The sequence below is a fragment of the Loxodonta africana genome, chromosome 1, assembly GCF_030014295.1.
Source record: "Loxodonta africana isolate mLoxAfr1 chromosome 1, mLoxAfr1.hap2, whole genome shotgun sequence".
NCBI classification, from domain to species: domain Eukaryota; kingdom Metazoa; phylum Chordata; class Mammalia; order Proboscidea; family Elephantidae; genus Loxodonta; species Loxodonta africana.
In genome coordinates, this window is record NC_087342.1 from 162,540,984 (window position 1) to 162,565,460 (window position 24,477).

General features: G+C 38.7%; 1 protein-coding gene across 5 annotated transcripts in view; it reads right to left on the reverse strand.

Moving 5' to 3' along the window:
* CCNC (cyclin C) overlaps positions 1–20,096 on the reverse strand; it is a 36,563-nt gene extending 16,467 nt beyond the window's left edge. The window contains exons 1-5 of one of the 5 annotated variants that reach the window (XR_002784711.2): positions 19,819–20,096; positions 16,352–16,458; positions 15,237–15,321; positions 14,791–14,860; positions 5,467–5,518 (exon numbers count right to left, since the gene is read on the reverse strand). Coding sequence is in view for 4 of the 5 variants with exons in the window: in XM_064289220.1 (XP_064145290.1) it covers positions 5,467–5,518; positions 14,791–14,860; positions 15,237–15,321; positions 16,352–16,458; positions 19,819–19,850 (346 nt within the window). In the remaining variant the exon portion in view is untranslated. Of the gene's footprint in view, positions 1–5,466; positions 5,519–14,790; positions 14,861–15,236; positions 15,322–16,351; positions 16,459–19,263; positions 19,272–19,818 lie in introns of those variants that run through there. The other 4 variants (XM_064289220.1, XM_023543476.2, XM_003404326.4 and 1 more) reach the window with 4 other exon arrangements.
* Positions 20,097–24,477: the final 4,381 nt, after the last annotated feature.

Consider the following 24,477-nt stretch of genomic DNA (forward strand, 5'->3'; position numbering starts at 1 on the left):
TATGTATTTTGAAAAAGGAAACCCTGGTGGCAGAATGGTTAAGTGCTACGGCTGCTAATCAAAGGGTCGGCAGTTCAAATCCACCAGGCGCTCCTTGGAACCTCTATGGGGCAGTTCTACTCTGTCCTATAGGGTTGCTATGAATCACAATCGACTCGACGGCAACGGGTGGTGGTGGGGTGATTTTGAAAAAGATTAATTTTATAAACTGAGGATCCTAATAGCTAATTTACATAAGTAACATCTTCCAAGATTTGAAATTTAAAAAAACAAACCAACAAACCAGTTGCCATCAAGATAATTCCAACAAATGGCAAGCCCATGTGTTTCAAAGTAGAACGCCATAGGGTTTTCAAAGGCTGTGACCTGTTAGAAGTAGATTGCCAGGCCTTTCTCCCAAAGAGCCTCTTGAGTGGGTTTGAACCACCAATCTTTCAGTTAGTAGCTGAGTACTTAACCATTTGCACCACCCACTGAACATCAGGCAATTTATATTTAACCTTTCCTCTCTCCTTCAGTTAATTCATTTTTTAAAAGGACTTAAGGTTTCTGAATTTAACAAATCCTTCTGCTGTAAACAAGTATACAAGAACTTACACAGTGCTAACCAATCAATAAGATAAAATGATTATCTCTGGGGCATAAAACAAATCTACATCCGTAACCCCTAGACCCTGACTACTAATTTAGAGATTAGATTTCCTGACATCAAGGTCTTTCCTTCACCCTAAAACTGCTCTACGTTTTGATTTTCCATCTTCTAATCTTTTTCTTCTGACCTGGAGGAAAATATATTCCTCTTCTCCATAACTACCCCTACCACTTGTGCACTTGATAATTTCTACTTTTTTTTTTTCATTTTTAGTCTTTCCTTCTCCAGTAAATCTGTCCCATTACTAATATGCTCAAATTTCCCTTTAAAAAAAAAAAAAACAAACAAAAAACTCTAGCTAATTGTATTCTATACTTTATTTTCTAGAAAACTGCAAAGGTACTACAGAGAGTTTCCTTATGCTCTGTCACCCCGTTTCCCTGATTACTATGGTGCGTTTGTTAGAATTACTAGACCAATATTGATGTATTAATTTAAAGCCTATAGTTCATTCATATTTCCTTAATTTTTTTTACCTAATATCCTTTTTCTGTTCCCGGATCCCATCCAAGATACCACATTACATTTAGTTGTCATGTGTCCCTTAGACTTCTTTTGGCTGTGACAGTTTCTCAGACTTTCCTTGTTTTTGATGACCTGGACAGTTTTCAGAAGTACCGGTCATGTATATTGTAGGCTGCCCTCCTACTGAAATTTGTTTGCTGTTTTTCTCATGATTAAACTGGGATTATGGGTTTTTGGGAGGAAGATCACAGAGGTAAAGTGCCATTTTCATTAATAAAGGGTACATACACCAACATGATTTATCACTGTTGATACTGACCTTAATAACCTGTCTGAAGTAGTGTTTATCAGGTTTCTCTATTGTAAAGTTATTTCCTCCCTCCCCCTTATATACTACACTTTGGAAGAAAGTCACTATGCACAGCCCACCCCCAAGGAGTGCGGATTTATGCTCTGCCTACTTGAGGGCAGAGTATCTACAAGTTATTTGAACTTCTGCATGAGAGATTGGTCTCTTCTCCATTTATTTATTTATTCAATCATTTACTTATATTAGTGTGGACTAATACATATTTATTCTATACTTTGGTTATAATTCAATACTACTACAATTTCTTGCTCAAATTGTCCCAGCTCTGGTCAATGCAAGCTCTTTCAATTGGCTCCTATGCCCCTCTGACATATCCCCAACAATGTAGGTTTTTGTTTTTTGAGTACTTCCTTATTTTCTGGCACTATAAGATGCACCAGGCTCATCTCGTATATTTTCTGCCGCAGTTCTAGAATCAGACATTTCTCTTAAGAGCCCTGGTTCTTTGTAATGGAAAATGTAATGAGATAGATCTGGGTGCTGGGTATATTTGTTGCTACTGGGGTGTCGTCGCTTGTAGTCTCTCAGCTGAAGAAATACATGTATATACTAACCAGTGTATATATACATATCTATAAATATTTCTGTATCTAACCATCTGTATCTATATTAAGCTACATGTGAGTTCATACTTCTATCAGCTAAAATTCATTACTACATGGATCACTCTAGACTTGTCCCTTATCTGTAAATTCCCACTCTGACAGTAAGAAACCTGGCTCCGACCATCCACTATTCATTTGCTTATTGAATTCCAGTATATATGTTTAGCAGAATTATTAACTTGTACCTCCAGGGGAAACAACTTTATCAACTAGAGTACAGTGCTTATGCGTAGTTCCTTTTGCCTAGTCTTACGAACGCCACTCATTTTCAAAATTACTTATGTCAATACCTTTCTCCCCTACTTCCTTCACTGAAGTTGTTTCGTACATTTGTAATATAGTTAGATTATTTTTCAATACCTACTCACTTCTTAATTCCTTGCAATCTGGTTTCTATCCCCACCTCCATAGTGTCTAATAACCCTATGTCCTCTCTTAAAGGCCACAAGCCTAAAGATCTTTTTCATTGTTGTTGTCCACATCTTCTATGCAAAACAAGACGTTGTGCAACTCTATCTCTTTCTTAAAATTTATCAAGTCCCAAATTTCTACCACTGGCTTCCCATTTTTTTTTTTAGATAATAATTTTTATTGAGCTTTAAGTGAATATTTACAAATCAAGTCAGTCTGTCACATATAAGCTTATATACACCTTACTCCATACTCCCACTCACTCTCCCACTAATGAGTCAGCCCTTCCAGTCTCTCCTTTCGTGACAATTTTGCCAGTTTCTAACCCTCTCTACCCTCCTATCTCCCCTCCACACAGGAGATGCCAACACAGTCTCAAGTGTCCACCTGATACAAGTAGCTCACTCTTCATCATCCTCTCTCTCCTACCCATTGTCCAGACCCTTCCATGTCTGATGAGCTGTGTTTGGGAATGGTTCCTGTCCTGGGCCAACAGAAGGTTTGGGGACCATGACCGCTGGGATTCCTCTAGTCTCAGTCAGACCATTAAGTCTGGTCTTTTTATGAGAATTTGGGGTCTGCATCCCACTGCTCTCCTCCTCCCTCAGGGGTTCTCTGTTGTGTTCCCTGTCAGGGCAGTCATCGGTTGGGGCTGGGCACCATCTAGTTCTTCTGGTCTCAGGATGATGTAAGTCTCTGGTTCATGTGGCCCTTTCTGTCTCTTGGGCTCATAGTTGTCGTGTGACCTTGGTGTTCTTCACTCTCCTTTGATCCAGGTGGGTTGAGACCAACTGATGCATCATCTTAGATGGCCGCTTGTTAGCATTTAAGACCCCAGATGCCACATTTCAAAGTGGGATGCACAATGTTTTCATAATAAAATTATTTTGCCAATGGCTTCCCATTTTTAGGAGGATGTTGTGTTGATGTACTTACATCTACAATGTTCAAGATTAAATTTAATTTTTCCAGAATCCACTTATTCTCTATTCTAGTACCACCTTCAGCTCCCCAGTGCCCGTACCTAAAAGCTTAAAAACCATTTTTGATTCCTCCTAAGGCCCTTCTTTACACAAGTCCTGCTGACTCTATTGCTAAAATCTGCTTGCTTATTCTCCAGGTTGGCTGCCAACATATTAGTATAAGTTTTCATCAATGCTCACTTGGATTGCTTCAACAACTTCAAAATTTATCTACTTCTATTCACACTGTCCTCCAATTCATCTTATATAATTCTGCCATATTCACCTTCGTAATGTACAATTCTGGCATCACCTCATTTAAAAATAAAGCTTGCAAAGGTACCACCACTGTCAACAGAACAAACTGCAGTCTTCTTCATCTAGCATTAAAACCCTCTATTATTTGGCCTTAGCCAGAAAAGGATTCTTTCCACTACTTCCTTACTCACCAGTCAATGAATATAACTCAATAATTTCCCCTCTTTTTCCTAGACACTCTTTCCCCTGCATTCACTCAGGATCAAATTCTATTTTCTATTTAGCCTTTCTGGATTCTTCTAACAAATAAATCTTTTCCCACTCAAAACACTGACAGCGTTATCTGTAACTTTCTTGTATCACTTACTTTCTTCTGTATGGTATTTTCCAGTGTAAGGGTGTTTATGATGATGATGTTAATAGCCTCTGAAGTTTATGGAGCAAAGCACTATTTTAAGAGCTCTATATACATTCACTCAATTAATCCTCACAACAACTGTATAACATAGATCATTATTAATAGCCTCATCTTGTAGATGAGGAAACTGAAGCACAGAAAAGTTTTAAGTATTTTGCTCAGTTTGTCACAAAGAAAGCACTGGAACTAAAATGTGAAACCCAGGCAGTATGGGTCTGCATACTGTGCTTTAAAATGTATCTAATAAATAAAGCACCCTACCTACTACAGAACTTTCCTAGGGATTGGTAACCAAAAACTTATAAATGTACTTTTAAGACTTGGTATGAAAAATATAAATAAACTTTAGTAACAGGTGTCTTACTTACTAAAAGCTCTGAAAAAAAAGAGACTAAGAAGATAAAGCACTTATAATCTATTACCAAGAGATGAGCAATGCTAACATTCTGGAAGATTTCCTTCCAGCTGTTATACAATTTTTCAATAATTCAATTTTCCAGATGCCAATTCAATACTTCATCAATGTGATATATGTTAGTATATCAAATTCTATGACCAATCTGATTACTAGTCTATACTTATATGAAGATTAGTAGTCTGAATCACAAACTTAGAAAAAAAAAAAAGGCTTTCCTCTGTCTCTCCTGCGTAGATCACTAACTAATTCCCTGCTGTCAAGTTGATTCCAACTCATAGTGACCTTGTAGCACAGAGCAGAACTGGCCCTAGGGTCTTCAAGGCTGTCAATTTTTACAGAACCACACTGCCACATCTTTCTCCTGCAGAGCGGCTGCTGGTTTCGAACCACCAACCTTTCGGTTAGCAGCCAAATGCTTTAACCACTGTGCCACCAGGGCTCCTTCGCTTAAGAGACGGAAAACTCACTGCTGTCAAGTTGATTCTGACTCATAGTGACCCTGTAAGACTGAGTAGAACTGCCCCATAGAGGCTAAAAGTCAACTCCTACTGACTATGGAGTTAGTATTTTTTTTCTGTACCGTGTTTATCAACATGGAGGAAAGATCTATAGTTCCCTAGAAAAGGCACACATTACAGTTGCTTGAGAGACAGTTTACTCCACCCACAAGAATAATGTTATAGCTAGTCATTAGGAAGCAATAAAATACAAGAAAATCAGGAGATGGATTTTTTTCTCTACCCTTACTACAAAATCAAGAGCCACTGAGTTTATTTTTTAGATCTATAATTACTACCCACTTTTCTTACAGAGAATACTATAAGCCATTTTAAAGAAGAAACTTCATATTTTAACTTTATCTTCTTAAGAATTACTCTCTAAAGCAGGATATACTTTTTGCACTTACATACAGAAGTAGCAGCAGAAATCAATCTTGTATTTGAGACTACTCCAAATTCCTAAAGAGAGAAAAGTAGATGAGATCGTGCACCAAATATTAACTCAATGAACCTAAAGGTATATGAGGTCTATTCAAGACAGTATTTTCTATGCTTCCACCATGTTTATACCCTGCTTACCTTCTATTTACTTGAGGTCTTTACTTAACCAAATCTCTAAAAGTAGTGTCTTTTCTTAAAATTACTACAACTTAAGACAAAATTAAGTTTTATCATTTAATATTAATGAAAGGTACCAGATTAGAAACCAAGCCCTAAAGTGGCAGTGCCAGTTTCCTGCACTTAAATTACCTTCCAAGATTTTTTAGATTCTGTGCTTAACTGGAAGAATAAATATGTCTGTCATCTAGTGCTGCTATAACAGAAAGACCACAAGTAGATGCTTTAACAAACAGAAGTGTATTCTCTCTCAGTCTAGTAGCCTAGAAGTCCAAATTCAGGGTGTCAGTTCCAGGCGAAGGCTTTCTCTGATGACTCTGGAAGAAGGTCCTTGTCATCAATCCTCCCCTGGACTAGGAGTTTCTTTATGCAGGAACCCTGGGTCCAAAGGACGCACTCTGCTTTCTTGGTGGTATGAGGTCACCCTCCCTCTGCTCGCTCTCTTTTCATCTCTTGTAAGATAAAAGGTAGTGCAGGCCACATCTCAGGGAAACTCCCTTTACTGTGGGTCAGGGATATGACCTGAGTAAGGATGTTACAGCCCACCCTAATCCTCTTCAACATAATCCAATCTTGCCTCATTAATCACAGGCAGAGATTAGGATTTACAACATATAGGAAAATTACATCAATTATAAAATGGAGGACAAAAATACAATACTGGGAATCATGGCCTAACCAAGTTTACGCATATTTTGGGGGGATACAATTCAATCCATGACACTCCATCCTTTGGCCCCCCAAAATTCATGTCCTTGACACATGTAAAACACATTCATCCCATCATATCATAGAAAAAGTCTTAAATCAGCTCCAAGTCCAAAATCCAAAAATTCTTCCTCAACTATGAAATCTAGAAGACAAGTTATCTGCTTCCAAAGGTACAATGACAGAACATGCACAAGCTAGACGTTTCCATTACAAATTGGCGAAACTGGAGGAAAAGAAGGCATAACAGGCACCAAGCAAGTTAGCACAACACACTACATCAGCCCTCAAGGCTTTGAAAATAATCCTCTGTTCTCTGAGACAATTTACACAATGGCCCTGACCTCCAGACTTGAGGTATTGGTCACACTCTCTGGATTCTGAGTGGAGGCCCCTCAGCCCCGGGATTCAGCTCTGCCTTCCACTAGGTCAGCAACTCTGCTCCCTCAGCTTAAGAGGTACCATTCTCCTAGTCTATCTGAGTGGCGACTCCACCCTTAGAAACTCCAGAGGCCATGGCTCCACCTTTGAAACCCCCGATGTCCTGGCCATACCTTTTGAGGCCGAGACAGCTCAGTTTCCTGTGTTCCTTGTCTCTTCAGATTCTGCTTCCCGGTTCCTTAGTCCCTCGGCCCTAGAACCTCACTCCCACATCTGCCCTGCTGGGACAAGTGTTCCAAAGCTCTGTAGCTCTACTCATAGGTGTTGGAGGCACCCCACTCCACCAGTAAACTTTGGCCAGAAGGCACTCAGCTCTCTTGCTCCATGGGTCCGCAAGCCTAGCCCCACCAGTAAGTGCCAGGAGGCACCCCACTCCGGTACCAAATTCTGTCTTAGTCATCTAGTGCTGCTATAACAGAAATACCACAGGTGGATGGCTTTAACAAACAGAGTTTATTCTCTCAGTCTAAAAATCCAAATTCAGGGTGTCAGCTCCAGGGGAAGGCTTTCTCTGTTGCCTCTGGAGGAAGGTCCTTGTCATCAACCTTCCCCTGGACTAGGAGCTTCTCTGTGCAGGAACCCTGGACCCAAAGAAGGCACTCTGCTCCTGGCACTGCTTTCTTGGTGGTATGAACCCCGCCCCCACCCACGCTTCCCTTTCATCTCTTGTAAGATGAAAGGTGGTACAGGCCACACCCCAGGGAAACTCCCTTTACACTGGATCAGGGATGTGACCTGAGCAAGGGTGTTACAGCCCATCCTAATCCTCTTCAACATAATCCAATCTTGCCTCATTAACCACAGGCAGAGATTAGGATTTACAACATACAGGAAAATTACATCAATCACAAAATGGAGGACAACAACACAATACTGGAAATCATGGCCTAACCAAGTTGACACATATTTTTGGGGACACGGTTCAATCCAAGACAAATACCAAGTATGTTTCCCATTCAGTCAAACCTAAACTAACAAACAGGTACCTCGTGCCATTTAACAGTAATGCAGTTGCAGTTGCACCTCTGAAAAGAATAAATGTTATCACCAAGAGAATTCAAAAGATCCATACAAACAATTATCCTTTTTAGGGCAGGGAGGCAAAAATGACATAGTGTAAGTCTTCCAATGCCAGCTCCCATTTCCTCTTTTAACATAACAAACTATATTATAAGATAATGAACATTTATCAGGTGACCCACCTTATTATACATACTGTCTCATTCAATTTTACGTTAACCTTATAAAATTGCTAGTCTTTGCTTCATTTTAAATCAGAAAAAAAATCGAGAATTGGTTCCTTATCCAACAAAAGAAATAAAAACTAAATATTCAATTACAGTCTATTTACTTTCAATCTACACCCTTATCCTGTGTGTGTATGCATGTATGTGTGTATATATATTTACATTTAAACCTCCAACCATAATAACTGAAACTAAAAATGGAATGCCTGAGACATCTTCTTAAACATATTTCTATACAAACAACTGGACAAAACACAGAAAAATTTAGTTGTAGGTACATATTACAAAATGCTATAACCAAACCCAAGAGAATACATAATTTTTCAGGAATACTTTCTTTACTCAAAGTTAGTGAAGTGAAAACTTTCACTGACTAAATCATACAACAAAGTTCTACTTAGTAAATCATACAACAGAAAATATTTAATAAGCAAGAAAAACTAAAATCCAAGTTATTCTAAAATGATCAAGAACTTTATAAGGATTTTATCTTGGTCTCCCATACTGGTTGTACTTAAGATACATAAAATTATATATGGTATTTAGAAAATCTACACCACAGTAAAAGCCTTTATGAGACACTTTCCTTTTCCATTACAGAACTTAAAAACAAAGCTGGTTCTGCCTCCTTAAGTTACCAGCTACAATCAGAATATAAACCTCTAGAAAGTTTCTGTTAATATTATTTCTAATACACAACACTCATTCTTTAGGTATCAGATGGGAAGCGCGTCATGACAATCCTAAATAATGACTAAACCAAAACTAAATAAAAATGCGGGCCAAAAAGAATGCAAACTTATTTGGTTAAAATCACATTCAATATTCATGAAAAAAAGAGAATGATTACAGGAATCAGCATGGTACAACAGACAGAAGCACCGTGCCATCTCTCTACAGTAAAGACCTGAAAAACTAAGTAAAACAGTTACAGTTGTCAATCCTGGAACCCTAAGTGTCAAATGAAGGAATAAAGAACTCAAGCAAGCACCAAACGGAGTACCAAAGTAGGTAATGAACTCTCAAGGATAAAACAAAACTAAAAAATTTACAACAACATCAGAACAATAAAAGAGGTATTGAATAAACGGTATAGGTATGGAGCTTTCGAATTGAGAGGCAATATCAAGCGATAAAAGACTGGTTCAAACTTAGGAAGATAGGAGTAAATTTCAAGGTAACCACAAAGAAAGTTAACAAGCCTACTTGTCAAAATAAAAAAAAAGTGAAGTCTCAGTAAACACAAAATCTACAAAAATGAAAGAAACAACACAACAAAAAAATTCACAAACAAAAGGAATTCAGCACAGGAGTATAAGAGGAACAAAAAAAAGTCAACACCAAAAAAAAAAATCACTACACAATGACAGCACTAAACTCACACCTATCAATAATCACACTGAACGTAAATGGGTTAAATACACCCATAAAGAGACAGAGTGACAAAATGGATGAAAAACAGGACCCATCAATATGCCGTCTACAAGAGACACACCTTAGAAACAAAAATATGAATATATTAAAAGTCAAAGGATGGAAAATATATATATAAAGCAAAAAGCAACCAAAACAGTTGAAGTGAAATATTAATTTCAGATAAAATAGACTTTAAAACAAAATCCACCACGAAAGACAAAGAAAGACATTATATAATGATTACAAGGACAATCCACCATGAAGACATAACCATAATATATATCTTTGCACCCAATGACAGGGCTCTAAAATACATAAAACAAACTCTTCAACAGCACTGAAAAGAGGAATTGACAGTTCCACAATAATAGTAGACTTCAATACACCACTCTCAGTAAAGGACAGAACACCTAGAAATTCAACAAAGATACATAAGAGCTAAAGGGCACAAATAACCAACTTGACCTCATAGACATATATAGAATACTCCACCCAACAGCTATGAAGTATACATTCTTTTCCAACACACACAGAAAGTTCTCCAGAATAGACCACAACTTAGGCCACAGAGCAACCCTCAACAAAATCCAAAACACTGAGATAATACAAAGTATCTTCTCTGACCACAATGCCATCAAGGTAGAAATTAATAACAGGAGGTGCAAGGAAAAAAAAATCAATTACATGGAAAGTAAATAACACCCTGCTTAAAAACTACTGGGTAACAGGAAAAAATCAGAGATGTAATCAAAAAATTCCTAGAATCAAATGAGAATGAAAACACATCATACCAATGCCTTTGGGACACAGCAAAGGCAGTCCTTAGAGGTCAATTTATAGCAATAGATGCACACATCAAAAAAGAAGGGACAAAATCAAAGCATTAGCTACACAGCTTGAACAAATAGAAAGAGAACAGCAAAAGAAACCCACAGCCACCAGCAGGAAGGAAATAATAAAGATCAGAGCAGAAATAATGAAATAGAGAAAAGAAAAACAACAGAAAAAAATCAACAAAACCAAGAGCTCGTTCTTTGAAAGGATCAACAAAATTGACAAACTACGGGCCAAAATGACAAAAGAAAAAAGATGACGACGCGAATAAACCAAGTAAGAAATTAAATGGGGGACATTACAACAGACCCAACAGAGATAAAAAGGATCATACAGAACATTATGAAAAACTATGCTTCAAAAAATTTGAAAACCTAGAGGAAATAGACAAATTTCTAGAAACCACACTACCTACCCAAACTAACACAAACAGAAGTTAAAAATCTGAACTGACCCATAACGAGAGAAGAGATTGAAAAAAAAAAAAAACTCCCAACAAAAAAAAGCCCTGGCCCAAAGAGCTTCACTGGAGAATTCTACCAAACATTTAGAGAAAAGCTTACACCAGTATTATTCAAACTATTTCAGAACACAGAAAAGGAACGAATATTCCCAAATTCATTCTATGAAGCCAGGATAACTCTGATACCAAAACTAGGCAAACACACCACAAAAAAAGAAAATTACAGACCAGTATCTCTCATGAATACAGATGCAAAAATTCCCAACAAAAATCTAGCCGATAGAATTCAGCACCATTATCAAAAAAATAATACACCACAACCAAATGGGATTCATACCAGGTATGCAAGAATGGTTCAACATTAGAAAATCAATCAAATGTAATTCACCACATAAATAAAAGAATCACATGATCATCTCAACTGATGCAGAAAAGGCAATCGACAAAATCCAACACCCATTCCTGATAAAAACTCTTATAAAAAATAGGTATAGAAGGGAAATAATTCAACATAATGAAGGGCATCTATACAATGCCAACAGCCAACGTCATTCTTAATGGAGAGAGGCTGAAAACATTCCCCTTGAGAACAGGAACAAAACAAGGTTGCCCTTTATCACTGCTCATATTTAACACTGTGCTGGAAGTCCTAGCTAGAGCAATAAGGCAAGAAAAAGAAATAAAGTGTGTCCAAATTGGTAAGGAAGAGGTATAACTGTCCCTATCTGCAGATGATATGAGACTATACATAGATAACCCAAACGACTCCACGAGAAAATTACTGGAACTAACAGAAAGATTCAGCAGAGTTGCAGGATACAAGGGAAACATACAAAAATCAGTTGGATTCCTGTACACCAATAAAGAGCATGTTGAAAAGGAAAAAGGAAATCAGGAAAACAATACCATTTATAATAGCCCCTAAAAAAATACTTAGGAATCAATTTAACCAGGGAGGTAAAAGACCTATACAAAGAAAACTACGAAACATTACTGCAAGAAACCAAAAAAGACCTACATAAATGGGAAAACATACCACACTCATGGATAGGTAGACTTAACATTGTGAAAATGTCAATTCTACACAAAACAATCTACAAATACAATGCAATCCCAATCCAAATACCAACAGCATTTTTAAAGAGATGGAAAAACTAATCATTAACTTTATATGGAAAGGGAAGAGGCCCCAGATAAGTAAAGCACTATTTAAGAATTATAAAGTAGGAGGACTCCCACTACCTGGCCTTAGAACCTACTATACAGCTATGGTAGTCAAAACAGCCTGGTACTGGCAGGACAACAGATACACTGACCAATGGAAGAGAATCAAGAACCCAGATGTAAATTCATCCACCTACAGTCCACGGGATCTTTGACAAAGGCCACAAGTCCATTAAATGGAGAAAAGACAGCCTTCTTAAACAAAATGCATACCCATGTTCACTGCAGCATTATTCACAATAGCAAAAAGATGGAAACAACCTAAGTGTCCATCAACAGAAGAATGGATAAACAAACTATGGTACATATACACAGTGGAATACTACTCAACAAAAAAGAACAACGATGAATCTGCAAAACATCTCACATCATGGATAATCTTGAGGGCATTATACTGAGTGTAATAAGTCAATCACAAAAGGAGAAATATTTTATGAGACCACTATTATAAAAACTCTGAAAAGGTTTACACACAAAAAGAAACAATCTTTGATGGTTACGGGGTTGCGGGGGGGGCGGGGCAGGAATGCTAAGTAGATGATAGTAAGTGGTAACTACAGTGAAGAGTAAGACAGTACACATTATTGAGGAAGCCAGCACAACTTGACCAAGGCAAGGTCATGGAAGCTTCACAGACACAGCCAAACTACCGAAGGAACCAAATCACTGGGCTGAAGGCTGGGGACCATGGTCTCTGGGAACATTCAGCTCAACTGGCATAACATAGTTTATAAAGAAAATTTTCTACATCCTACTTCGGTGAGTAGTGTCTGGGGTCTTAAAAGCTTGGGAGCAACCATCTAAGATACTCCACTAGTCCCACCCATCTGGAGCAAAGGAGAATGAAGAAAACCAAAGACACAGAGGGAAGATTAGTCCAAAGAACTAATGGACCACAACTACCACAGCCGCCAAAAGACTGCATCCAGCACAACTAGCTGGTGTCCAGTTACCACCACCAACTGCTCTGACAAGGATCACAATACAGGGTCCTGGACAGTGCTGGAGAAAAATATAGATCAAAATTCGAACTCACAAAAAAAAAAAAAAAAAAAAACAAAGGACTTACTGGTCTGACAGAGACTAGAGGAACCCCAAAAGTATGGCCCTTGGACACCCTTTTAACTCAGTACTGAACTCATTCCTGAGGTTCACCCTTCAGCCAAAAATTAGACAGGCCCATAAAACAAAAGGAGACTAAATGGGCACAACAGCCCAGGGGCAAGGACGAGAAGACAGGAGGGGACAGGAAAGCTGGTAATGGCAAACCCAAGTTCAAGAAGGGGAGAGTATTGACATGTCTAGGGGGTGGCAACCAATGTCACATCACAAAACAATATGTGTATTAATTGTTTAATGAGAAACTAATTTGCTCTATAAATCCTCATCTAAAATAAAATAAAAAATAAAGATATCATTCAAAAGTATAAACACAAAGGTTTTGGAATGCTAAAGACTGCATGGATTAGTTGCAAAACAGCCAATAGCTGCTATTACCATCTGAATTTTAGCTGAGCTCTCTCAAAAATACTGAAAAGGTAAATAAGTTGAGCAGATATTTGGTCTCAGCTGCAAGCGCCCGTCTCTCTTCTATTCCTCACCTAATTTCTCTATCCTTACCAGCCAAACTTTTTCTTGCTAGAATTTATATAGCTGTAAAATCCTTTGCTGTCAAGTTGATTCCAATTCATTGCAACCCTGTAAGACAGAGTAGAACTGCCCCCTATGGTTTCTGAGGCTATAACCTTTACAAAAGAAGACTGCCACATCTTTCTCCTGTGTAGCTGCTGGTGGGTTCAAACTGCTGATCTTTGGGTTAGCAGCTGAATGCTTAACCACTGTGCCACCAGGGCTCCCCTATATAGCTACAACCATCCCCTAATCCTCACCTTCCTTTTTGCTTTCCCTATGGCTTTGTAGGTAGTCAATCATCAGGAGGCAAGTAGGGAACATAGAACACAGGAAGCATATGGGGGAGGAGGGACACTCAGGTTACGGTAAAGAAGCAGTGGCACTTATTGAATACTATTTCGTGCTAAACAATAAGGGTCGCAGAAGAAGCAGAGCAAAGCAGTTAAGAGCGCCGGATTAGAAGCCAGACTGCTAGAGTTCAAACACTGGCTCTGCCACCTACCAGCTGTATGATCTCGGGCAAGTTTCTTCACCTCTCTGTGCCTCACTTGCCTCATTTATAAAATGGGGGTAATATTAGTATACATCCTATACTTTGTTATGACAATTAAATCAGGTAATATTTGTAAAAGGATTTCGAATACTGCTTGGTACATAGTAAGTACCATATGAGTATTTGTTAAATGAATATAAAATAAAGATATGTATATGTTTCTTGGAAACCCTGGTGGCAGAGTGGTTAAGTGCAATGGCTGCTAACCAAAGGGTTGGCAGTTCGAATCCGCCAGGCGCTCCTTGGAAACTCTATGGGGCAGTTCTACTCTGTCCTATAGGGTCGCTGAGTCGGAATTGACTTGATGGCACTGGGTTTATATGTTTCTTTGCTTTTGTAATAATTTCAATATTTTGCAAAAATCACCATCTATTATTATTTTTACCACCCCATTCCCCGTTCTGTTGCCACTGAGTCGACTCTGACTCATAGGGACCCTATAAGGCAGTAGAACTGCCCCACATAGTTTCCAAGGAGAGGCTGGTGGATTTGAACTCGCAACCTTTTGATTAGCAGCTGTAGCTCTTAACCACTGTGCTACCAGGGCTCCACATATTCATTGTACTTTGATGAAGAATAGAAAATTATTTCATACCTCTACTTTGGATGCCAAAAACACACACGTAGGAGCCATTAATACAGGATCTATACTTTTCAAAGAATACCTAAAGTATTATAAAACAAAGTTAAGCATCAGTCATACAGAAAACATACTGAAAAAAACTCAAGATCCAAACCCACTGCTGTAGCATCAACTCTAACTCACGGCAACCCTATACGACAGAGTAGAACAGCCCCTCAGGGTTTCCGAGGCTGTAAATCTTTACAGAAGCAGACTGCTACATCTTTCTCCCATGCAGCGGCTGGTGGGTTTGGACTGCCATCCTTTCGGTTAGCAGCCAAGTGCTTTAACCACTGTGCCACCAGGGACCCTAAAGTCTAGAGATCTCTATTAAAAACACATGATTCATTTATACATGGTTCATCAACAATGGATAAGCGCTTCAAATAGAACATATCCCCAGAATAAAACAGCCCTACCTGGCATAGAATCTCTTGAAATAGACCGTAGCAGTGGCAATAACTTGTTGTCTTAATTTAAGATGTTCACCTAATGCTTGGATAACTAAAAAGAAAATAATAACATTTTAAATATTTCTTCTGGAATTGTTATATCAGTATTAAACAATAACTTCCAAACAAGGGGAAAACCTACACATGCTACAAAGCTCTACTTAGATAATAGTGGTTCAGCAATGGGATTTGTAAATCTGTTAAAAAATATATAACTCATTGCTGTCAAATCTATTCCAACTCATGGGAACGCTATGTGTCACAAAGTAGAACTGCTCCATAGGGTTTTCTTAGCTGTAATCTTTACGAAGCAGATCACCAGGCCTTTCTTCAGTGGAGCTGCTGGGTGGGTTCAAACTGCCAACCTCTAGGTTAGTAGACAAGTGTAAACCATTTGTGCCACCCAGGAACATTTAAAAAATATACAGGTATGCATAAACAAACAAAAAAAAATTGAAATTAGCTCCTAGTAAAAATTGTTCTTGATTAAAGAGGAAGAATGATAGGTATTTCCCTTCTACCTTCTAAGAATTTTCAATGTTTTTCATATTATCTTTTAAATATTAGACACCTATCAAAAAAATTATACCTAACACTTTATGGTTTATTAAAAAGAAAAATCCATAACCAATCCTTAAAACAACTGAGAAGCGAGTTTGTAGAAGATTAAACTGAGGCTTAGAAAGAGCATGTGACAAGGCCACCATGTGTCAGCGACAGGATCTTATGACTCTAAATCTCCTTCCTCAAAGCAAAATTGTAAACTTGGAATGACCAATATAGAATGTCAGTCCAAAGAATCATTAATTCTCAAAGTACTTTGCTTTAGTCAACCTTAACTTGGGTTCACAAATGCATCATAAAGGCTTAGGGGGATTAAGACTTTCAAATTGTCCTGAGTGCCTCTAACATTAAAGATTCATAAAAAACTTTATTCAAATCAATTAAAAAGACAGATAAATGAACACAAATTGTAAAATGTATGTATGGACTAAAACAGTTCATCACAAATTACTATACAAAAAATTTTAGTTAAGAGGTAACCAACTGTACAAATTTCAACCAACTGAAAAAAAAATTACCGTTTGTAAAAAATATTTGTAATTTCCAATACTCTTCTTCTGAGAGAAACTTTAAGTCCTTTTGGCGCTCCTTCAAAAGGTCTTGTTTATCCAAAATCCATTGTAAACTGGAAGAAGTAAAGATGTTAAGACATGCTGTAAAAAGTTAATTAACAAAGTCACAGATAGCATTCTAAGACTGAACAGGTTGTTCATATTCTGAGAGGTCCAAACAGTGCAAGAAGCAAACCTGAAAGACACTATTTCTCACATTTCTTAAAACTCCGACATTGAGAATTATCTCATTAATAAACATAAATATGTTCTGAAAAAATTCTGATCTTTTTTTCTCTTCCTCCTCAGTCTCTGTCACTAGTTTACACTGTATTTCATTGATTCTCAGACTCTGATATCTAAATGCATATTAAAATCAGTGATGTCTTAGTACTTTCAGTGGCACCATGTTTATTTTTTTCAAATAATATTTCATTGTATTTTGGTGAAAATTTATAAAGTTAGGTTCCAAATCTGACAATTTCTACCCAAATTTTTCAGTGACAATAGCTACATTTTTCACAATGTGTCAACATCCTAATTGTGCTCTCATCATTCCATTTCCAGTACTCTATTTTCCCTGCCCACTTATCTTCTCATCTTTGCTCTGGAGTAATTGTTGATCTTTTGGTCTCATATAGATGGCTTTTTTTAATGGAGCACCATACTCTGCAATGCTTTATTACACTTTTAATATAACATTGATGCCATCTGGTAATACTTTGTTTATGGTCTTTGAATCAATATTCAAAAGTGAGACAGGTTTTTAGTGCTTCCTTTGCTAGATTTTATCACCAGTGTTATAATGGCTTCATAAAAAGAACTGGAAAGCATTTCCTCCTTTCTGTGTGAAATGGAACAATTTCAATAGCAGAGCTATGATCCTCTTGAAAGTTGAGGGTAATTTATGCAGGAAATAATGTGTGGGCCTTGAGCATTTTTACGAAGTCGTTCTGATAACTCTTAATTTGCTTTCTAATTTATGCCATACAGATAGTCCAAAGGTATATCTGGGTTCATTTACCTTTCTCATTCCTAATTTTATATTTTTACATCATCCCTTTTTTCCTTGTCTCAATCAGCAGTAGTTTATCCAGCCTATTGTCTTGGTTTTCCCTCCCAAAAAACCAGCTCTTGTATTTTCTGACAATTTTTTCCCTTTTATTACATTAATAAAAGTTTTACTTTTATTAAGTCTTTCCTTCTATTTTCCTTAGGTTTGTTTCACTGTTTCCTTTTTAATATTCTTAGGTAGAATTTTAAAAAATTTATTTTTATTCTTTCTCATTCAATAATTTAATTTTTTTACATTCAGCATGGCTACATTCCATAAATACTGATATATATTGATCTTATTATATTATTTTCTAGATATTATGTAACTGTATTTTCAGTTTCCTCTTTGATACAATAAAGCATCCAGAGTTGGTTTTGTAGTTTTTATTTTTGTTACGTGCTCATTCATTCATTCAACCAACCTGAAAATATTTATTTAATGCCTTTCTGGTTTTACCACATTGTGATCAGAGAATGTTTTGTGCTACTTCAATTTTCTGGAATATATTGTGACTTGCTCTGTCCTGGAATTAACACTAATTTCATTTCCACAGAGTCATTTTATCTTTTTAAAAAGATAAATTTCAGAAACAAATATTTTTAAAAAATTTCCTCCCAGCATTTTGTATAGAGAATAAACCAAGACTTATAAATACCACATTTCATCAAACTTAAGATTCCACTGGCTGTAAAACTCATCATTATTTCATGTGTTACTAAGAAAAAAAAACTGCCATGCCAATTTCTGAGAAGTTAAAATGTGAAAATGTGCACCTTATAAGCCATGAAATACAAATCTTTTTCATGACGTTTCCTCTTTCATCAAAATCTCTGATACGTACCTAAAGCAATGTCCTTTCATAATCTTTTTGTTTTTTTCACGAATTGATTGTCTTGTATTTCATACCTGTTATCTTTTGCAGAAAAAGGACTTCATGATAATCAAGGGAGTTAAGTGAGGTAAAGTGGCCCCTTCCTTCAGGACTATTTGAATTGGCAGGCAGGGGCAATTCCAAAAAAGCACACTTAATGTTGTAATAACTTTATATCTCAATAGTGAAAAAAACAACTGTTTCTATAATGCCAATAGTAAGTGAAAGCATAATGAGAGTGCTCATCAAAAGGGGGACAGGGTCTCTTTTCTAAAAGCTAAAAAACTGCATTAACTTCTGACGACCAACTGCCAGCTTCCCTGAAGTTCTCTCAGCTTCTCTCCAAGTTTATAAGAACACTCTTCTCCACTACCTATGCCTTCTATATTTTAACTTTGCCCAAGCAACTATTTCAGTGAGTGAAAAAAACTATACAAAATAAAAATGGTATAATTTGTAAAGCTTCTAGAGCATTTCAGCACCATAGAATTACTTTACAGCAAAGAGGAAGACCTGCTTTTCTGCAAATAGGTTTCCAAGGCCACTGTTCCTTTTTTCTTCGGGAAAGGGCCAAAAAACAAAAGAAAGGAACCGATGCTATTCATAAAATCAAAGTTGAAATTAGTTACAAACACTCTTACCATTAAAAATTACTTACACTAAGTACAGTCTTATCACGTTCTGTTCCTATTTCAACTTTCCAGTGAAAAGTCTAGTCAATGTTTAATTAGCCCCATCACCCACCTTCTTGCCTGCTTAAACAAATGCACTTAGGGGAAAATGTTTTTAATATAACTCTAGCTCTTCCACGATCACTGACAGAAACAAAAACTTATTTACGAAAAATTGTAAACTAGCAAACAAAATCACTGGAAAACACTTATAAAACAAAATACAAGGCACAGACTAATGAAATGGCTAAGTCTTGCAAGCACCTGCTGTATCACCTACCAACATAAAACTCCATCTGGGCATAAGGTAGTGGCAGGAAGTGGTTAGTGAGAAGAAACACGGAGTTCCCCCTCCTCCTCGGAACATTATTAAATACATTCAAGATAGACGGTGAATGACAAAAGACCAGGTGCCGATCCTCTGAAGTAATCCCAGGCAAAATCGAGCCACAGCCATCCTGAGGAGCCCACCTCACAGTCCACAACTGAGACACACTTCCCACACCTGGAGCCATCACCCAACCCCCTCCCCATCCCGGGCCTAGCTAACCCAACAATCCTAAATTAAACTCCTCAACCTCCCTTTCTCGGAGACTGCCCTGTCCCCACCACTCCGGGTCACAGATCCTTCCCCGAAACCGGGCTAGGGGGGCAGGAAAAGGGGAGTCATCTCAAAATAGCGCATCCCGCTGCCGGCTGCCGGCCGCCGCCGACTCCCGGGAGGACCCCGAGGCGCTCGGGACAGGGACCAGGATGCAGGCCAAGGGGAGCTGCAGGCCCCGTCCTTACAGACCCCTAAGTGCCGACCCTGGACGGAAGACGGGAGATCACTTACTAGTGGGAGCTCTGCCAAAAGTTCCCTGCCATGGAACACAGCTTGCCCTGATAAAAAAGCACCAGCAGGCGGAGCGGCCCGCGGAGCGACCATAGACCCAGCCCGCCCGGTAACCGAGCTCCTCGACTATAATCAGCTCAGCTCCGCTCCGCGGCCGCAACGGCGAGAGGAAGAGGATGCCACGCTGTTCTCCTTGATGCCGGCCGGCAACACTGCTGTGTAAACTCGTTCCCTTTAACAAAGGTTCCGGCCCGCCCCGCGGTAGCGGAAGAAGCCGGCGGGGAGGAGACGGCCTGTAAGCGCGCTAGGTTAGGAGACAGGAACTGGTGCTCACGGGAGCTCCTGGGTATTGGTAGAGTCTCGCGAGAGCTTCGCGCCTGTTTCTCCTAGAGCTGGGTGGTTTGGTATTCAGTCATCAAAACTGGCTACGTTTAGTGGAGTTAGCCTGACGGGAGGATCGCAGTACTGGGTTTTGTTATTGCATCTTCAAGGCCTTTGAGACAGCATAATGGTATTGTAATAGACCATTAGGTTTTTTGATTTATCTTATTTCTTCGGCTATTGAAAAGAAAAATTATTTTGGCCTCACAGACTTACCAACATCTGCTGGCACCAAGCCTAACATGTCCTTTTTTTTAAAAAAAAAATTATTTTGTTGTTGAGAATATACATAGTAAAAACCAAAAAAACCCAAACCCGTTGCCGTCGAATCGATTCCGACTCATAGCAACCTTACAGAACAGAGTAGAGCTGCCCTATAGAGTTTCCAAGGAGCGCCTGGTGGATTCAAACTGCCGACCTTTTGGTTAGCAGCCATAGTACTTCACCACTAGACCACCAGGGTTTCCATACATAGTAAAACATACACCAACCCAATAGTTTCTGACATGTACAACTCAAAGACATTATTACATTCTTCCGGTGGTGAAACCATTTTCACTCTCCGATGTTGTTCCTCCACCATTAACATAAACTCACTGCTCCCTAAAGTTACTATCTAATCTTGTGAGTTGCAGTTGTCAGTCTGATCCCATATAAAACCCAAAACCAAACCCATTGATTCCAACTCATAGTAACCCTATGTAGATAGCTCTGAGAAGAGCACAATGCTCAAGGCAGACGTTTTTTTACTAGTTAAGCTAAACTATTGTTTGGTTTTAAGACTTCAGGGGATATCAATGTGTTCTTAATGGAGTTCTTTTAATATGAGGAAAAAGCAACCTTTAGAGGAGCAGTGTTTTCTTTTAATACCAGAGAACTATCAGTTTTGCAGAAAATCTAAAAACATTTTCCTTTGTATATATATATTTTTATTTATTTTAAATAATAGAAACTGCTTAAAAAATTTAATTTTACAAGATGAAATAAAATCATATTTGCGCATTTTCCACTTTTATTATCGTTATGTGCCATTTATAACATTTCTAATTATTTTTCTAAATAACTGGACAAACCTGAAAATTGTTGCAGAGCAGTGTTCTGAGGCAGTTTCAGACAGTATTTCCACACTGTGGATGGAGACCAATTTGGGTGTGTTGAAATCAATTTAGTGAAAATAATAAGCATTTTTCTGAATGAAATAGAAGAGAAAATATCAGAGTATGTCAGAAATAGCAAGGATATTATTATATTTTATTTTGATTCAGTTATATATCCAAGAATCCGAAGTTAAACTCCTTAACTTTCATTCCTTGGAGACTGAGACTCCCCCTCCCTGCTCATTTCCAATAACAGATCCTCTCCCTGAAACCTGATGAGGTTAAGATGTGAAACGCATTGATTACTACGTGGATTAGCCTGGATGAGCTAGATTAGGCTAAATTGTTGTTATACCCCCTCCTATCTCAGTAGCTTAACATGAAAATATATATCACATGCCATTCTCGTAAAATCTCATAAAGCGAATTAGATTGCTTTCCTTAGTGATTGTCCTCCAGATCTTCAAGGATCTAGTGTGCTTCCACCTTTCAACTTCCATCTTGTTCTTTGCTTCCAGCCTTACAATCTATCTAAAAGAGTGCAGAGGAAATAGAAAGGAAAACTGGCTTTTAACCAGAAACAACACAATCACTTCCTCTCAAGGCCCAGAGTAGACTCACTGCTCCAACTTAACTGCAAGGGGGGCTGGGAAATGTGGGAGAGTATGCAGCATATTTGGTGCACACTACTGACTGCATAGTGGTTAAGCGCTAAGGCTGCTAACCAAAAGGTCAGGAGTTCGTAATCCACCAGGTGCTCCTTGGAAGCTCTGTAGGGCAGTTCTCTGTCCAATAGGGTCACTATGAGTTGGAATCAACCTCACGGTAACAGGTTACTGACTGTTAGGAGGCCTGGTGGCCCCATGTTTAAGAGCTGCGCTGCTAACCAAAAGATCGGCAGTGGAAATCCATCAGGCGCTCTTTGGAAACCCTGTGGGGCAGTTATATCCTGTCCCATAAAAAAAAAAAAAAAAAAGTCCCATAGGAGTCGGAATTGACTTGAAGGCAACGGGTTTGATTACTGTCTGCTGCAACTGAATCAAAGTCAAAAGGATTTGAAAGAAACTGAGAGTTGGAATCGACTTGCTGGCAACTGGTTTTGGTTTTATAGGGCCACTATGAGTTGGAATCAACTCACGGCAATGGTTTTTTTTGTTTTATTTTTTACACCAGGTGGTGAGCTGCATCACAGAGTTTTAGCATTTCTTCAACTCAGAGGGTTTTTGTCAGTTTGGCATCATCCAGAAGACAAGGATGCTGCAACAAATTAGTATAATTAGTGTTTTTTACAATGTGTTTCTATTACATTTGTTTCCATCACTGGACTAGCACTTAATTCTGCTTTGTAGCTAGTTGTACACTCTTCTTCCCACAAAACTGTGAGCTCCTTGAAGACAAAAGCTACCATTCATCTAGTTCAGGGCACAACCCATAGTAGGAGACAAACAAACAAAAAAGCATTGCCATCAAGTGGATTCCAACTCATAGTGACCGTATGGGACAGAGTAGAACTGCCCCATAGGGTTTCCAAGGCTGTAAATCTTTACGGAAGCGAACTGCCACATCTTTCTCCTGCGGAGCAGTTGGCTGGTGGGTTTGAACTGCCAGCTTTATGGTTAGCAGCCAAGTACTTAATCACTGGCCACCAGGGCTTCTGTAGTAGGCACAGCAATACTAATACTTGAACCTGACTCTGTAAGAAGCCCTGGTGGTGCAGTGGTTAAAGCATTCAGCCGTAAAAGGAAAGGTCAGTGGTTCCAATCGCCAGCCGCTCCACGGGAGAAAGATGTGGCAGTCTGCATGCCTCAAGATTTACAGGAAACCCTATAGGGCAGTTCTACTCTGTCCTAGAGGGTCACTATCAGTTGGAATCGACTTGTCAGCAATGTGGGGGACGGGGAGCTGACTCATATAATGGGAGGGGAGGTTTAAGAAAAAAAAAAACCCACTGCCGTCGAGTCGATTCCGACTCATAGCGACCCTATAGGACAGAGTAGAACTGCCCCATAGAGTTTCCAAGGAGCGCCTGGCAGATTTGAACTGCCGATCTCTTGGTTAGCAGCCGGAGCACTTAACCAATACACCACCAGGGTTTCCAAGAAAAAGAATATAACATTATTAATGCAAAATTAGGTTTAAAAAGTAAATGTTTACAATACAAAAAGAAATTATAACAAGTTTTGAAAGGTCGGTGGTTTGAACCCACCCAGCTCTGAGGGAGAAAAGAGCTATCAATCTGCTCCCTTACAGATTACAGCCTAGGAAACTCTATGAAGTCAGTTCTTCTCTGTCCTATAAGTCGCTATCAAGTCAGAATCAACTGGATGGTAAACAACAAAAAGTAAAGCCTTAGAGATTCAGGTCTGTTATGGATTGATTTGTGTCCCCCTAAAATATGTGTTGGAATCCTAATCCCTATACCTATAGATATAATGTAATATAATTACTTTCCATAATGCAATCTAATGTTATATTAATGAGGCCATATCAACGTCCTAAACCTAATCACTTTTCCAAAAAATTTTTATTGTGCTTTAAGTGAAAGTATACAAATCAAGTCAGTCTCTCATACAAAAACTTATATATACCTTGCTATGTACTCCTACTTGCTCTTCCCCTAATGAGACAGCACACTCCTCTCCACCCTTTATTCCCCGTGTCCATTCAGCCAGCTTCTGTCCCCCTCTGCCTTCTCATCTCCCCTCCAGACGGGAATTGCCCACATAGTCTCATGTGTCTACTTGAGCCAAGAAGCTCACTCCTCACCAGTATCATTTTCTATCTTACAGTCCGGTCCAAGCCCTGTCTGAAGAGTTGGGTTTGGAAATGGTACCAGTCTTGGGCTAACAGAAGGCCTGGGGACCATGACCTCCGGGGTCCTTCTGGTCTAGTTAGACCAATAAGTCTGTCTGGTCTTTTTACGAGAATTTGAGGTCTGCAACCCACTGCTCTCCCGCTCCATCAGGGATTCTCTGTTGTGTTCCCTGTCAGGGCAGTCATCTGTTGTAGCCGAACCTAATCACTTTTGAATTATAAAAAGAGCCGATTAGACACAGAAACAAGGACAGGGGAAGACAGATGCCTCTGAGGATTACCAAGAAACAAGTAATGCCCAGGGCTACTGACAAGGAAGGAATCTGCATGGCTGAGACCCTAATTTGGATTTTTAGCCTCCAGAACT